General features: G+C 38.6%; 1 protein-coding gene across 1 annotated transcript in view; it reads left to right on the top strand.

The window, feature by feature from the left end:
- Window positions 1–838: 838 nt before the first annotated feature.
- The window catches only part of PDE7B (phosphodiesterase 7B), a 177,556-nt gene continuing 160,803 nt past the window's right edge, over window positions 839–17,591 (top strand). The window contains exons 1-2 of the mRNA XM_009281484.2: window positions 839–940; window positions 1,082–1,205. Coding sequence (XP_009279759.1) covers window positions 1,185–1,205 — 21 coding nt within the window. The 5' untranslated portion in view covers window positions 839–940; window positions 1,082–1,184. The remainder of the gene's footprint in view (window positions 941–1,081; window positions 1,206–17,591) is intronic.

Raw genomic sequence — 17,591 nt, 5'->3', positions numbered from 1 at the left:
GTTACTTGAATTTTGAAGCTTCAGCTGCACAGCTTCTCTGTTGACAAAGACGAAGTGCTACAGGAAGCCAGGCTTTACCATCGCCTCTTGTCTTTTGATACGGACTTTGGTATGAAATAAAACCCTGTGCGGTGGTCCACAGCAGAGCTCGTAGGCGAGCACAGCTGGGCTGCGATCTGCTAGTGGAATGGGTGTTTGCCCAGAGCAGCAGACCTTAAGGGTGACTGCCTCGGTGACTGACACGGTAATGAAAGAAGTTTGCTAATTTGCAATCTAGCTAGTGCTGACTGATAAAGGGATGTGTACAGTAGTCTCAGTCTTATCTCTTTCGCCAGGTTTACACTGGCGTGACACCGCTGAATTTAGAGAAGCAGTTCCTGATTTACTTCAGGGCAAGGGCAGAATCAGGTCTGATTTTGCACCGCAACCCATACAGATTACAGCTCTCACTGGGAAATATACTGGGTATATTTAAGAACACCGATACATATAAGCATATTTATAGCCTTTCCCCATTTTGTGAGGATATTTTGGATCTTTCTGGTACCTCTCGTTATAAAATATTTCTAAGCTAAATCCAGGACAGATAAATCATGACTCCGGCTTCTTTCGAGTAGGGTAGCCTGCCTAAATCACTGCCACATTCTTCCCATAGTAGTCGTTTAAAATTAATAGCACATGCAGAGGAAAAACTAAACCCTTTGACGTCACTCCTGAAATGAGGAAACATAAACAGAAAAGGCTTCACTCCACCGAGCTGACAGTGCCGACGCGGATTGGTCTGCTCTCCCGCGCCTGTGGCAGTTGACAGCACCTCCCAGCCCTGCACGGCCTTCGGCTCACTCACACAGGCAGGCAGACTGCAGCAAGCTCAGCTCTACCCCAGCCCTTACACTGGCAGAAAAGTGCACTCTCTTCCCGAGTCTTTTTGCTTCTTAAGGTGGTTTTATTGGCTGGGTTGGGGGACTTGGGGAGGTTTTCTTTTCTTTTTCTTTTCTTTTTCTTTTTTTTTTCTTTTTTTCTTTTATTTTTATTTTTGTTTGCTGTTGTTACTTAATTCTATTCCTAATCCTGGATGCAGTTACTGGATTCTGCAGTACAAGTCTTCATGAACAAGCTGCACCGCTTAGAGATTTACGGCCTTCAACGGCATTCAACCCCCCCCCCCCTGCCACTATGGTTAAATGTCTTGTTTAATGGTTGAGGTATGTACAGCAAATCTAAAGGAGGCAGCATGATTATTTTTGAAGGGGAACTAAAAATGTGAGGGGGAGAGGGAGATAATACTATTATTTAGTGGAAAAGATTTTTACTGGTGATTGTTACTACAGCAACCGGTTTTTGAATTTCCTCCCTTTTTCTCTGTATTCAAACTAGATGAAAATTTTAACTTCTGTTGATTTAACCATTTGATGGTGAAAGAAGATTGCAGAAAGAATCTGTTATTGTATTCCTTTCTGACCTTACTGAGGAAAGTGTGATTGCTTTTTCTATATGTTTTCCTACTGCTCTGTGGCAGGAGAGGAGACCTGGGACTTGGCTGGCTTAGATGAAGGGAGAAGAAAGCAGAAACTCGTTCTTATCCTGAGGGGGCTGTGAGTTTGTCTGAGAGTTAGAGCAGAGAGAGAAAGAGTTGGAAATAAACAGATCAAGCAGAAAACAGTTATCAGCCTCATTTTTAGGAGTACATGTACCACATCATTTTTTTTTTACTACATGCTAGGATTGCTTTACTTGATTTGGGTTCAGAAGTTCAAAATTAAGAAGCAGCCTGCACTTTGACTTATAAGCACATCCTCAGTGGGAAGGGAGAGAGCTGATCGTCTTATATCAACACCAGTTTTCAGATAGCTTTTGCTACTTAAACAGAGAAAAGTGGAAATTTGCTTGGAAGTTGAAGTAATGTAGCCTGATGTCTGATGACATATAGGTTCAATTCATATTCGAGGTAGTGATCTGCCTTGAATGAGTATTGCAGCATTACAGCGGACAGTGTATGCTGCAGGAAATGAAAGCAACTGCTAGCATAAAACTAACATTGTTTTCAGGAGTGTGATTCTAAAATACAAGAGGAGGAGCCACTTGTCAGAGCCCGTGTGTGTGTGTGTGTGTGTGCATGAGTGGTCTTAAAAATAATTTCAGCCAGCCCAGCTGATTTCTGTTGTTAATTGGATTAATATACAGGTATGCTCAATGACCAGCAGTCTTCATATTTTCCCAATTTGTGAAATGAGACTTTTTACAGCTCTGTTTGAGGTATTGCTGTAGATATAAACCCTCTGCAATTTGAAAATCTTTTAGTTTATCTTTAAGAATTATACCTGAAAAAACAATTCATATAACAAGGAACAGAACATGAGCACACCCGCCTCATGCAATGTACCTCAAAGGGTTACAAAAATTAACTACACTAGGCTTAAGCATGCTAGCTTAAGGACTGCAAAAATATTAGCTCTGAAATGCAGAGGATGTGATATGTGCTGTGAATGGACAATTGCTATTCTGCAGTGCCTAGTGGGAAAACAAGGACTTTGTGTATTGCAAATGCATAACTGCAGCTCCTCCATTTCCTTTGCTGTATCTTCACTGATGACTGCAGGAACAAAGAGGCTTGTCACAGATAAACTCTTTAGTGCCCCATCTCTTTTGAGATACTTGAGGATATTTTTTTTCATGTCATCCAACAACCCAAAGTCCGGCTTCGTTAGTTGAACTGTTATTCTGTAATCGCCGTGCCATTCTGTCCTCCCCAGCCCTCCTCAAAGTCTTACTATGTGAACTGCCAGCTGTTTTCAAAAACTAAAGCACTGCTTCTCTAGCCCCAAGTTTAGAAAGGTTAATACAGTATTTGTTAGATGATTAATTAGTAAATTTGACTAAGGGGAAGCCTCAGTCTATAGGGACTATAGCCTGTTCTGTAAGGAACAACCCTGTAACTACATGAAGATATCCAAGTTTCCAAAAGACAATCTGTAAGACATTTGTTTATAATAACTTCCTAGAATTAAATTATTCACTTCGTTTGAGAAACATTTTTGAGAAGCTTAGTTTTTAAGCTCTGTAATCTACATTTTACTGCTTCTGTGTTTCATAGCAACTACTACTGGTGATACTAATAGTAAATATGCTAAGTGGACTTCAGCTGAGGAAATGACACTGTTTTTCTACTTTAGTAAGAAAAGTTTATCTGCAATGCTTTCTCTGAATGTTCTCAATTCAGCATCAAGAACGAAATACAATTTAAGATTGGCCCCTCTGCAGTGGATGAAATGCTTACTGACATTTGTAGCCACATTGTCTCAAAAAAAAAAGTCTGTATTACAGAAGTTTCATGTGATATGAATGGCTTCTCACTTTGAGTTTATTTCCATAGGGTGGACAAGAGCTGTCACCAGTGAAGTTCTAGTGATTCCAGCAGAGTAAGGCATACTTTGCTGAGTCTGCTCCAATGTATTGCAGACCATTTTTTTAAATTATGAAATGTTTAATTCTGTAAACTAGTATATAAATACACCATTATAACAGCAGCTGTTTCCTCCCCTTCCTCCTGTTCATGTGCTTTTCCCTACTGAAATCCAGCCCTCTGCTTGCCCTTACCAGACCTCTAGGTAGGTCATTGAAGCAGACTGATTTTCCAGTGTTTTCATTGCAATTATCAAGTATAATTGAGACATTCAATCATACATAATTCCTTTTCACTCACCCCATGGTTCTTCTACCAATAGTTAAAGCATATTGTAATGAGAAACAGTCTGAAAATTGGTATTTTATGATGTATATATGGTTTCATGTAATTTTTCAGTGTCATAGGGAAAAAACTTCTCTTGTACTGGTAATTTCCTTTATAGGAGCTGTTTGAAGCATAAACGAGCTACTAACTTTGCTGAGTCTGCTCCAATGTATTGCAGACCATTTTTTTAAATTATGAAATGTTTAATTCTGTAAACTAGTATATAAATACACCATTATAACAGCAGCTGTTTCCTCCCCTTCCTCCTGTTCATGTGCTTTTCCCTACTGAAATCCAGCCCTCTGCTTGCCCTTACCAGACCTCTAGGTAGGTCATTGAAGCAGACTGATTTTCCAGTGTTTTCATTGCAATTATCAAGTATAATTGAGACATTCAATCATACATAATTCCTTTTCACTCACCCCATGGTTCTTCTACCAATAGTTAAAGCATATTGTAATGAGAAACAGTCTGAAAATTGGTATTTTATGATGTATATATGGTTTCATGTAATTTTTCAGTGTCATAGGGAAAAAACTTCTCTTGTACTGGTAATTTCCTTTATAGGAGCTGTTTGAAGCAGAAACGCCAGCTACTAACCAAGCCATTACTGTCAATAGACTAAAACCTGACGCTTCTTTATTTAATCATAAGAAATGTTTAAGACCTAATCTGTCCTGTAATCAAGCTAGATATATGGCCAAAAGCTCTTGATGCAGTTGGGCTAACAGAAAAACAAGTCATTTGGGGCAGCCGGGAAGACATCCCATGTAAACGAGCATTCTTAGCAACTCACTATTGTTCATCTTTTCTCCATTTTTGTGCTTGAAATTATTACAGCGCTCCATGTGTTTGTCACAGGGTGAAAGTGAAAGGGACAGCTGGGGTCCTACCAGCTGCCAGAACAAAATTAAGTGTTTTGTAATGAAATGATGGCTCAGTATTCCTCCTCCCACATCCATATTGGGTGGAAGATGGGACTCTCTCTGTTGGAATTATAGCATTCATTTTTCTTGTTCCTCAGCCAGAAAGCAGGCTTACCCTTGCAGGGACACCAGTTTTTACATTTTCAGTGAAATGTTGGCTTTACATCTAGTGTGAAAATTGCACTTTTCAGTCAGAAGCTTCAGGATGTGGAACTGATGTTATTTAGAGTTTATACCCTGGGGGCACTGGGACACAGATGTGCAGCCTAAGTGTCCAAAAGCAGTTCAGAAGTTCTGATGCTTTTTCTTTCTCTGGCCAACACAAGGTGCACCAATTTAGGCAGCTAAAGATATACAATGGTAGCTGAAAAGCTAGGCCACAAAGCCGGGCACCACATATGCAATCAGATGAGGGCGGCTGGTAACCTTTTTCTGTGGCTTCACAGTAAATGAGTGGAAATCAAATAATGTGTCTTCTGATAGTAGTAGGAATTTGTCAGGTCTGAAGTATTATCTTTGTGTAAAGACTAGAGAGATAGAATGTTTTTGTTGTATTTAAGACAATTTATTTAATTAATTTATAGAAATTTAAAATGCAGAGTCAACTTCTAAAAGATTTTTTAGCAAAAAGAATCCTTCTGTATCTTCCTGAAAATTGTTTAGAGCACATTTAATTTTATTTTTACTATTATTCTTACTACAGTACCATTCCAAGAAAATTGCATTAGAAAACAATATTTGAACCTCTGAACTTATCATTTCTGTTTTCCTGTAACAGACTGTGGGATTCAGGAGATATATTGCTAGGGTTCACAGTGCTCAGATCGGGGCTAGTGATAGCTATCTGTTTTAAAGCCTCCAGTTTTAAAGTAGAAAATTAACAAATCAGAGCCAGATCAGATAGGAGAGAGAACAGTTCCAGGAGCCAGACTTCAGTGGCAAAACTGTAAGTGAAAACTTTGGGGCAGAGACAATTCTCAAAAAACAACAGTCAAATGACTTAAGCATTTCTTTTGCACACATTTAATAGTGTGGTATCTGCAGTCCATCGATGCTGTAATTTTGATATATACATTTTTCACTTGTTCTGTTCTTAGAAAGCGAAAAATCTATAGCTATTATTTTATTACATAAACAGTGTTGAACTATAGAAATTAAACTAATGAAAAGGCCCTGTTTAGTTTGATTTTCTTATTCCATTCTTCTTCCCCGTGGGAGCCATGGGTGAGGATGGATGAGAACTCAGTTTACTTATTTAAGTCACATAGTCTTATGGTGGTATATGATATGCTTCTGCTAGATTACTATCCAGCCAAATAAGACATCCAGGTTGCCTGGATGGATAAACATAGCTGATGATGTCTCCCTCTTAATAAGTGGGGATGAGCAGTTAGGATTCTCCCAGTCACACACAGAGACAAATTTGTTACAGTTTAGCTAAAGAAGAATTGCATGCAGACAAAACCAGCAAGATTTATTTCTCTTTGAGTAGGTTATTTTAAAAATAAGAAACAAATATTTAGAAGAAGATAGTTGCAGAGGTTTTTTTTTTTCTGTAGCTGGTAGGTTTATACTAGTTACCCACAAAAATTTCTGGTATGAGAAAACTCACCAACTAATATCTCACTATGGCATGTGTTAATGTCGGCAGTGTAAGGTTTTTAAAAGTAGAGCACAGAATCTCCTGTCAAACTAAGTTTAGCTAATTGTCACAGAGGCATAAAAACACACTTGTGGGGCAACTGCTGTCAGGACCTGTATACAATTGTCTACATGGTTGTTCATAGCAGAGTCTATGATACTAACCCATCTGTATGTAGGAAAGATGTTTTGGAAAGGACGATCATTACCTTTCCAAGAATAAAGTGGAAGGTAGGCATGTTTGAACTGAATATGCAGCAACTCAGAGATGGCTCAGAGAAATATACATCTGTAAAAGTGAAACTAAGAAACGTCAACTTCAACTAGAGAACTCCTGGAGGATGATATTGAGCTACCATGTAACCGCTTCTGCTCCCTTTGGAAATTGCCCTTTATTCCTTCTGAAAGAAAGGGTCTGTACTCTCATGTTCTCATTCCCTTTCTTTCCCCCTACCCAACCTTTTTCCCATAGCACACTTCCTACAGTGCTTGTGAAGACTGGCTGAGCTCTGGGGCTTGTCCTAATGTGGGGTGGCAGAGCTACCATCAGTGTGCAAGGACTCATCCCTTGGAAAGAGAGATGATGATTCCCAGGTGGTTGCTGTGCTTTAGAAACGAACACATACTGACACGAAATGCCTTAGTACTTTCCCAAGAATTCAGCTGTCATCCAAAGGGTGTAGCTATTTTCCCCTTTATGTATGATGATCCTGGTATGGAACAAGAACTGGGACCTCTGCTTAGAGAGCCCCAGAAGACAGCATCTGCTTAATATTTCTGTAGAAGAGCACCAGTTTCCACAAGAAGCTGAGGGTGTAGCAGTGCTGTGAGCTTCACTTATGTATGCAGCTGCACGCTGAAGTACACTAAATATGGGCAACACCTGGCATTTGGTTTTGCCTTTCCCTCAACTTACCACTTATACTTGGCTTTAAACCTCTGAGAAGGTTAGATAGAATGAGGACTTGCTGCGTACCAGGCTTCTGGGAGGGAGAAGAAGACCTGACATAGACACCCAGAGAGAGGTGAAAGCAGATGCATGAGGTCGTGGAGAAAACACACTTCTGACTTTGTGTTGACTGACAACCATGTTGATACAGGCTACTGCCCCTTTCTGTTTGAAATGTTGGGATATGACTTGGCTCTGTATTACTTATTCATAGGCATTTCTGTTTTGCACACTGCCATAATATCTGAGTGTCTATTAATAACAATGTTCAAGTGGCATCAGAACGGCCATCATAAATTTAATTAGGCAGTGTATCTCCAGTTCAATCAATATGGTCATTAGAAGACTGTAAGACAGCCAGGAAAACAATAATTAGTCCTGATTAATAAAGGAGAACTTGCACACATCAGCAAAGGAGAGGAGGTAGCTTTGCCTGTTCAAGGCTTGGGAGGACAGTGAGTTGCTTTTTGCTTTAGCTGATCTGAGGACACGTTACTAAAAAACTCCCTTGAAAATGCCCTTACAATACTAAATAAAGTGGAAAATAATATACTGTAGAGAGAGAACTACTATACTGAAAGTATATTTTCCAAATTCTAAAATTTTGTTATTAAAAAAAACCCTTTGTTTTCTTGAACAAACTATAAGTGCCAGCTAGAAAGATAAAACTGGAATGTATTTCTTCACCAAGCAAATTCCTCAGGTGCACAGTTGTTTTGGTTTTGTAGGACTGCTTTAAAAAGCAGAATGACCAAAAGATAAAAAGAAGACTCAAATTGGATCGGTGTGTGAGTGTAAAATGGCCTGGTTCCACTGAGATTAATAGGACTTCATCAATTTATATCTGTGAAAGATCAGACCCGCTGAGCTTTCAGGTCTTATGAGCACTCCTTCTCTTCACCGGTTAGATCAAATTTTAGGCTCATTAGCCTTTCGCCATACCTGTTTCATACCAGTTTTCCACAACTTCCTCAGCACTGCGGTACCATCTGGCTGCTTTTGATGGCTCCGCAGAAGCTGCGATGCATTCTTTCCCTTCCGTCACCCTCTAAACCTCCTTTCTCTCCTTCCCTTTCTCACAGAAAAAAAAAAGTTTACCAGATTTTATTTGAAATCACAACCTCAGTTAATTTTTAGCTTATGTGCTAGCATCTGCAGAAATGTATATATTTGCAATACAGAGGGAGCTGATCTCACTTGTTTTCAGTATAGACCATGATCTGCTTCAATGACACAGCTATGTAAGTAGTAATTTTAAAAGCTGAGGAATAACAGGGAAATAGTAATTTTGTTTAGGGACCAACATGTACTGCACTGTATCACAAGATATTTTTCATGTAGTAAGGCTGTAACATCCTGTCTCTTTGAACCACAAAACTATATCTATAATAATAATATCCACTACCAAAATATAACCTCTGTAATAGTACGGTAACAAAAACCAGTGCAACATGAGGATGTCGAATCAAGTTCATGCTATATATCATCATCAAAGCTGATAAATTGGTCAAGCTTTCAGAAAAGCTCGAATTCACTTCAGTCTCTAAATGAAATGGCCAGCTCTGGAAAATTGCTGTGCACAAGAGCTTGCCTGGGAAATGTTTTCCCATTCTACCTCAGACAGAAGTAGCCAACAGCCTGTGGTTAGTGCTCTCAAGAGGGTATGGGAGAAAAACATTCAAGTTCCCTCTCTGCTTGCGTTGGCTTTCCTAGGGTGGATTACCACTGCAGTGTCCCCCAAGGGGAACTCTGTGTTCACGGGGCCTGGCAGATGGAGCCCACAGCCCGCTGCCCCACGCTGAGCCCCGGCATGAAACCAGAGCTTCTCTACTGCTGAAGTGGCACACGAAGGTTGTTTCGGGAAGATCTCCACCTGCAGCTCCAGGAGTTCTGTCCTGAACCCGAGAAACGTTTCTAATGGGCGTTTTCTCCAAATGAGCACCTCCTCCTCAACAGCTTTTGTTCCAACAAATTGTTGATTTTAAGAGGAAAGCCCAGACTTATTTTGAGGGGAAAAAAATCTCACTGCTACTACAGAATTCCCACCTTGCTTATGAGGACTGAGGGGCACAGAGACTTTGCTTGCTTTGGGTGCCTGCTAGTGGGCAGAGGTGACCGAAAATCTCGTTCCAATCCAGTGACCATTTTGAAAAGCCTGCTTAGATCTTTTTATTTTATAGCACCTGAATTGAAAGCTCAAAGGTCACTGAAGCCTTGAATTTCCAAATCTTTCAGCAAGCCTCTTCTCACCCTCCTCTCAATAGACCTAGTGCTACTTTTGTTTCTTATTTTGAAAATACATGGAAAAAAACCAGCACTCCATGCTTTATTTATGTGATAACTCTATAGTGCTGAAGAGATTATTTCTTCGTGTTAAGATTTCCTTGTAACTGTGGTTACAGGTTTTTGTCTGTGAAACACACTTGCTTTAAAAAGAGGCTTGCACATGCACCACAGATGTATTATTATTCTTCTCATCCTTCCCCCAAATTTAGCCCTTTAGGGCTTCTCTAGCAGAGTAAAGGAGTGTGGGATTCTGTTTGGTTTTTTATTTTTTGCTTAAACACCATAGCAAACATTATTTTAAATCCAATAATATGAGAAAGGGAGGATTATAATGTTTAAACATGTCAGCTGGTCAGAAAGCCTCTTGGGGGGCAGCCTCACATTCATCTGGACCACCTAATACGCAACTGCAACTTGGTCTCACTACATTAGAATTTTTAAACTGGTATTCACGGTTTAGTTTAAAAACCCGCAAAGCATCACTTGGCTAATCCTTTTTTAACTTTTAATCATGTTTACTACTAATGTGAACAAGCCTGAGCTGACTTCTGTTGTTTTCGAAGTATTAGTAAAAACTATTTCACATTTCATAAAAGAATAAAGCAACAAGCATTTAATGTTAATCTGTGTTTGGCATTGCACTTTTTTATGATAGATGATGAAAATTAGTTTGCAAATAAGCAAACCATTCTCTAAAAAAGTCTCAAAAGGTCCAGATGTTTAAAACAGAAAATAAGTAGCAGAGAGGTCTCCGTGCTATGTAGCCACCCTTTAATTGTCATCTGTTGACAGTACTTTGACAGTTGACCTTCTTCAGCTCTGATTTTAGGAGAACATCAAAAGCCTCTGAGCTACTTTCTCAATTTCTAGAGACATTTTTTTAAAGATTATATTAAAGGGGCATTTCTCCTTTTTGACTCTCTGTTACCATCATTTTCTCCTGAGAACACTTGTCTAAAAATTACCTTTTCACCACACTGATTTATAGGTTCTGGTACAGGAACTAATGCTGTTTCTCCTAGTAACAGACAGAAAATTAGTCACAATCTGATGTTAACAACTTCTTCATTACCTAAACTGTTTTACAGTTTATTAAGTTCAACACAAGCAAATCTAATGCCTTTGAAGAAACCAGGGAGTTCTTGTCCATGTTGCAAATGTACGAGACAATAATTAATTTAGAAAGTCACCATTGTAAGTCAGCCTCTGTGGCAAACTCGGATCTGAATTGTGATACCACTGAATTCTGCAGAGAAGTGCCACTTGAGTGCAGCAGAGAGAAAAAATCATTTTAGCTAATTTACATTAAAAACTCAAATATGAATAACACAGTCAACACAGTTGCTCTTGTGGTTCCTGTTGGGAGATGAGGCCCAACATATTCTACCCTCACATTTGACACGCTACAGATTTGTCTGTGCTGGCAACAAATAATCTGCACTGCAGAGAGCGATAGGGTGGTTCTGAGGTACACAATACCTGTAAATTTCAGTGACAAGGAGATCAGGAAAGCTTTTATGAAGAGTCAGTCCACCACTAGATGTTTCTACCAAAATCACCAGTGGTGGTGTGATTTTCAGCTGGTCCCTTAAATTGCCCTCACTGCCTTTCAGAGTCAAGTACCTGCTGAGGGCACAGGTGGTTTACTAATTGATGTTCCTCTGCATCTTGCCCATGAACCTCAGGCAGTGTTCCTGCAGTCCTTCTGGGCTGGAAGAGGAACTCATTGGAAAGTCAGTCATGTAAAAGGGAATGGCCTTGGTCTTAGCCCAGGCAGATATGAAATTGAGTCAACCTAAGTTGTGACATTATCATGTCACATTATCATTATCATTATCATTTCTTATGGTATAAGAAATGATAAGAGAGTTTTCATGCTTCATGCATGCAATGGCATTCACTGTTCTAGAAGAGTCTAGTATAAAAGGATACGTTAATGAAAACTATGATTTAGAAAGAGAATGTTTCTGAACACGATGAATAAAGAAAAAGTTTTTTTTTAAGAGACTTTCTGAACACGATGAATAAAGAAAAAGTTGGTTTTTTTTAAGAGAGGCTTTACAGTTATTATTTTTACAAGTAGAGGCATAGAAACAAAGTTTTAGGTTGACTTGGTCACTCCAACACTATTCCTTTAAATGAAGATTCTTTTAAGGACCAAACTCAGAATTTGCAAAACTATCCACTTCTTTAAAATGTTTTAGGGAGCTCATTTTGAAACCTGTGCCTTGCTGGAGCACCTAATGCTCCCATTGGCTTCGCTGTATTTGTGAGATCCTCAGAATTTTTTGAAATCAAAATGTCAAATATGTCACACCAGCCATGCTATGGTAGACTTCAACAAAATGATAGGCCAGAGTTTTCAAAAGGGTTGGACGTTGTAATACTAGAAATAGCCAAATGGTTAGCAATCATAATTTTATTATATTAATTTCTATTAAAAACAAAATTAATGCTATTTGCACTTCACTAGGAGAGGCAGAGTTATCTTCAGCTAACCCTTTACTCTGTAGAAGAACTAGAGGATGCATGCTGGGGCAAACATTTTACATCCACCACTGTTCAGAAATATAAAATAATTTTCTCTAACTCGTAAGCATATGTGTTTTCTTTTTCCTTAAATTCTTGAGCTTTTACTTAATGCAATATTTCCTCTTCTGTCCATGTTTTATACTACATTCACAGCAGCTGCTTGCTACTTCTAAAAACTTCCCATTTTTTAATTTTCTCACTTTTTTAAATTCTCCTTTTGTCTTTAGAGAGTAGAAAACCAAAGACCAGAAAATTGACTTATTACTACATTTAGGGATAGAGAATTTTATATCTAACTAATTTTAAAAAATTGAAATAACAAAGAAAAGAGAATCTTTTGTCTTCTGATTGTGGACCATTACAACTACACTGTCCTTCTGAACTCTGAGCAGATCCTTACAGGAAGTCGATGAATCGTCTTAAGGCAGACTGTAGGCAGGCATAAGGGGAAGGTATATCCTCGGCTATCACGAAACATCAGAAAAATTTCTGATTATGATTGATAACAGAGTGAAAGGGAGAAAGGCAAGCAGAGATGGTCTCAGAGACTTTGGATCCCAAATAGGAACATGATATCATGTTCAGGCTCATACCAAATGAAATGCTAACCTAGGAAAAATTGTATTGAGCTAAGAGATTATTTAAGGCTATTGCTCTATGTTGCAAAGTGTGTTGCAGTGCCAACAGAGTATGAAAATGTTGTATGCAACACGTTAGTCAGATCAGTAAGACTCATTTAAGTAAGACATCTCTGTTCCCCACAGATAGAAACTCAGGAAACACAAATGTATTAAAGGCTACTTTTTGGAAATGGCTTCTCTATCTGTGCATAAATATCTGTTAAGGGTTGGAGATTCAAGCTTTTGTCACTCCAAATTTTCTAACTCAGAAAATTATTTTTTATTAACTCAGAAATTATTTAGTGTTTAAATATAACATTTAGGTCTTCTATTCTCTGTGTACGACTCTAGTTATTTGACTACAGAACAACCAAACATTTGTATAAGCAGTTCATGTTGACAGTCTTCTAGTATGGAAATTTGGCATTTCATAAAATAAATAATTTGTTATGGAAAATTGCTCTGTATCTTAGGGATTTGGAGTTCTTTCTAATCTGAGGTTAGAATGACTTCGAGCATCTATTTGATTTTTTTTTTTAAACGGTAAAAATTAAGGGTTCAGTTCACCTACCATATGCACACTGAGTGCAAACTGTACCTGCCTCTGGCTGAACGCAAAGCACAGACTCCTTTCAGCAGGCAGGGTGGGAACCCTACATACCCTGGAGCTATGTTCCCTGTAGGCACCCCCACAGCAGAGACTGCTAAATTGTCTGATGCCATAGCTCTGCTAACAGTGCACCTTTCCTCAGCGTCACTGGCCATATCCAAGGCTGTGTGGCTCCAACCAGAATCTCCCCCAGAGAATTTGTCTTCTCTGACCCAAAAGCCCCGGCTCTGCTTCGCATTGTGCGGGCAGGGTGTGGGCAGATAGTGAGTGAAAGGGTGGAGGAGGAAGAAACGGGAAAGGGTGGATACAGAGAACAACAGGGAAAATTGCGCTGTATCTTGCTATCTTAAACATCTGTAATAACGCACCTTCCTCCATCCAATACTGACTATAAAATTGCTGATATTAGGTCTGTTTCATCACTGTTTCTCCTTGTTTCCATCAAGTCTTGATCTTTTGACCTCCTGTATTTCTACACTGGCTGCCCATAGAAATATTTAATCTGTTCAACATCATGGTACTCAGGGGCTTGGGTCCAGCTTTACACAGATTTCTTTAGTATGACTGACGACACGATTCTGGTGACATAAAGGCTATCTCCGGCATCAGGATAAAGATTGTTTGTATAGGAGGCATCTCTGCGAAATTTCAAAATGAGCTGCTAAGAAACTGAGGATTATCATATTCCTCAACACTTCCCTTCCCAAGTGCAAGATATATTTCTTCCAATTTTTCAAAGAAATCATCATGTGGTTAAAAGACAGTAATTGAGACAACAAATCATACATAACAGATACTATACTCCTAGTTTATGCAGTACTGGAAAGTATTCACCCTTGAGGATGAGGGATAAAATAGAAGAAATCTGAGAAGAGTGTTGGAAACATAAAGATTTGACTTTTAGAAACAAGAAGCAATGTGGATCATTATTTATTTACTCCAGAGCATTTATTAACCTCGCTGGTTCACCCTGTGACATCTCATTACATGTGAATGTCTGGACCATTCACACATTCTTTGAGAATTTATTATGGCAATTTTACTTAATATGTGAAAGAAAAATCATGATGGTAGTACCTGCAAATAATGTGTTCTACAACAACAATAATATGGCCATGCATTTTGTCTCGTATGGAGAATGGTGATTTTAAATACTCTGAGTGTTTTAGATCTCTAACAATGTATTTAATCATGTGAATAGTTTTGCGTATAGGAGTGTTTGAATACTGAGCAAATTCCAATGTCTCTGCAGGTCTTGACAATACCAGTTCAGAGTACCAGCAATTGATTACTCAATTATTATAACATTTTTAGAAATTCTATAAAATATTTATTCAATGGTTGTTTTGGAAAACTGACAGAATATATCTGTGGATTTGAAATATTTGTATATCCTTCTAAATTTTATAACAGTATAAAAAATTCTAATGATGAATTTTCTGTGATTTATCAAATACAGATGTGGAAAAAAATTAGGATCTAACAGGAACTCACAAGATGAAAGATCAGATCTATGACTGGATGTTTAACTTGTCAAGGGGTCCTGAAAAACTGCAGGGTACAGAAATAAACCAAATTCCCTTCTTAAACGTGCAAGTAGAAGTCTGCTTGGCTTTGTGGTAATCTTCCACGTATGAAGAGGGTTGTGTATGTTACATAAAGAAAATAGTGTTGTTTCCAATTTTTGTATTCAGTTTATATCTGAGTCTGATAACAAGAAAAATCCTGCTCTCCTGTTTTATCAACCTGGCCTTGCTGGTTTTACGTAAGTTCTATGTTAATATTCTGGTAACTAATCTCTACTGCATTTTATTTTTAAGAGCCAAACCATCTAACAGTTCAAGACTTTCTGGGATCTGCCTCATTCTTAATGTCTTCCCTTGCTATCTTTTATTCTGATATAACAAGGTTAACACTGCAGTTACGTAGCCTTCACCATATCTCCCAACAAACATTTGTTCATAAATAAATGTTTGGCAAAATTATCTCATCTTCTTGTCACTAGCATATCAGCAAATCAGGCTACAGCTCTGTCTAGATTCCAGCTTCTTAATCATTCTGAAGAAATCAGTACAAATTTAAAATAAATTTGCCTACAGGCACCTGGAATTATTGTAACTAATGAAATAAGTTCTAGAAACTGCAGCGGTTGCTTTGCAATTGTCGCTTAGCTCTCACTTGAAATACATACATTCCTCTCTCACTGTTGCTGTAGTTTTTTTGTGCTTGTGCTAAATCCTCTGATGGCATCTTTCCCTTTAAGTGATTGCCCTTTGCGTCTTCTTGGCACCAAGTTACTTTCAGCAAGCTGTACTCACAGTGCTGGCAGCCGTCCCAGGGAAGCTGCTCTGCCTCGGTGGCATTTGGTACATGGGAATTCCAGAGTAAGGAATGGGCAAAGGTTACCCTGTGTTTTACATCACTCTCAGAAACATCAAACTAGACTATTAGTGTTTGACAACAAACAATGCATGAGACCTCTAGGCTTTGCGGTCTGTCTCATTCCTTATTTTCCCTATTCTTGTACCTCCTCTCATACCAGCCACGTTGAAATAGTACCTGTGCGTTATTCTTGTAATATCACCCTACAGTGTAGGAAGTCTTGATAAAAGATGCAGTTTGACACAGAATAGTTTAAATGCTAGGAAATAGTTTAACTGCTAGGAAACAAACCAAATGCTCAGTAAGATTCAGATATTGGTGTTCTCAGACTTTTCCAGGCCTTTGCTGTTGTAGTCTCTTAAGAGACCGATTTCAGCCTGGAAGTTACTCTCACTGTCTGTTCAAAAAGCAGACAAGCAGCAGCTTTTTTTGCACACCAAAACTTGTCATTCTTCATAAACAGAAATATGCTATCACGAAGCAACAAATACACAGAATAAATATAGGTATATATATCGGTTGCTAAAAAAAAAGGAAGGCGACTCAGTTTCCACAATTTCATTTTTATAGTGAAGTTCTAATTGTACTTCTGCCTGCTGGAAGTTTAGTCTACAGACCTGTTTAGCTATGTCTTCCACAGACTTCTGAAGGCTGTTTGTGAATGAAGTGTCTTCCCTGGTTTGCCTGCCTTCAGACCATTACTTGATGAGAAGTCTGCCTGGCTGTGCCTCACAGTGTAGGTAACAAGTCACCAAGCACACCAAGTGGTGCTGTTGGTGGCCTCTGTTAGCGCTTGCTGGCTATCCCTGGGGACTGCTCTGCCCATGATACGGGTGTCAGAGGTCTTCTGATATACCAGGGTATATCACTGCTCTTTATTAGCAGTGTCTGCCTAATATTATTGAGAGGGTTTTTTTTTTTTCCTGATGGGGCAAGTCCTGTACTAGTGAGATAGGATGGTCAGTTGAAGAACATTGCTTGCTGAGTAACCTCAGAGATTAACGTTCACTAAAATGAGCATGGAGAAAGGAATCAATAAATCAGATGCCAGGGGTGAATACAGAAAAACTGAAGTGGTGCCATTAAGTCAGACCGTACTGGTGATTCATTTTAGTACAAACTCAGTACGCTTTGACTCGTACTTGATCTTTCGATATTGATCCTTAATAATATGTGGAAAATCACAGATAACAATCTTAATTTTCTCTATTTTAAATAAGGAAAAAATTATGCTCCTTTCATTTCACGGCAATACCTGGAAAGAAGTTTGTTCCCTAAAATATAAGGTTTTCTAAAAATTGTATGAAACTATCTGTAAGAAGTAAAGATTTAGAGCGAGTACATTAATATAAAAATACTGTAATTTAGAAAAAATATATATTCACATCAATACTATGATTAGCTAGGCTAGCCTTCCAGACCTACTTAGAGATCGTCTTATTAAATATTTATAAATGGATTCATTACTTACAGCAGAAAGATTACTTACAGAAAAAAGATAATTTAGAATGCAAATGGGAATTTTTACATGAATGAACTGAGCAGAACTCGTAAAAACGAGTATCGCTAGGCATAGGTTCAATACTACAAGAAAAAAATCACTGATCCATAACATCCTTTTCTAGTATGTCATGTAGGAAGCCTAAAGTGCTGATTTTCAAGTGCAGAGTAAAAACAGCTTACAAAATCAGATGTATTCATAATACCTTGTTACCTTTGGTTTTCTGTATACATCAGAATCATAGAATCATAGAATCATTAAGGTTGGAAAAGACCTCTAAGATCATCGAGTCCAACCGTCAACCCAACACCACCAGGCCCACTAAACCATGTCCCTAAGCGCCTCATCTACACGTCTTTTAAATACCGCCAGGGATGGTGACTCAGCCACTTCCCTGGGCAGCCTGTTCCAATG

Source organism: Aptenodytes forsteri, unplaced genomic scaffold, assembly GCF_000699145.1.
Source record: "Aptenodytes forsteri isolate BGI_AS27 unplaced genomic scaffold, ASM69914v1 Scaffold82, whole genome shotgun sequence".
Taxonomy (NCBI): Eukaryota; Metazoa; Chordata; class Aves; order Sphenisciformes; family Spheniscidae; genus Aptenodytes; species Aptenodytes forsteri.
This window is presented reverse-complemented; position numbering and strand designations above follow the sequence as displayed.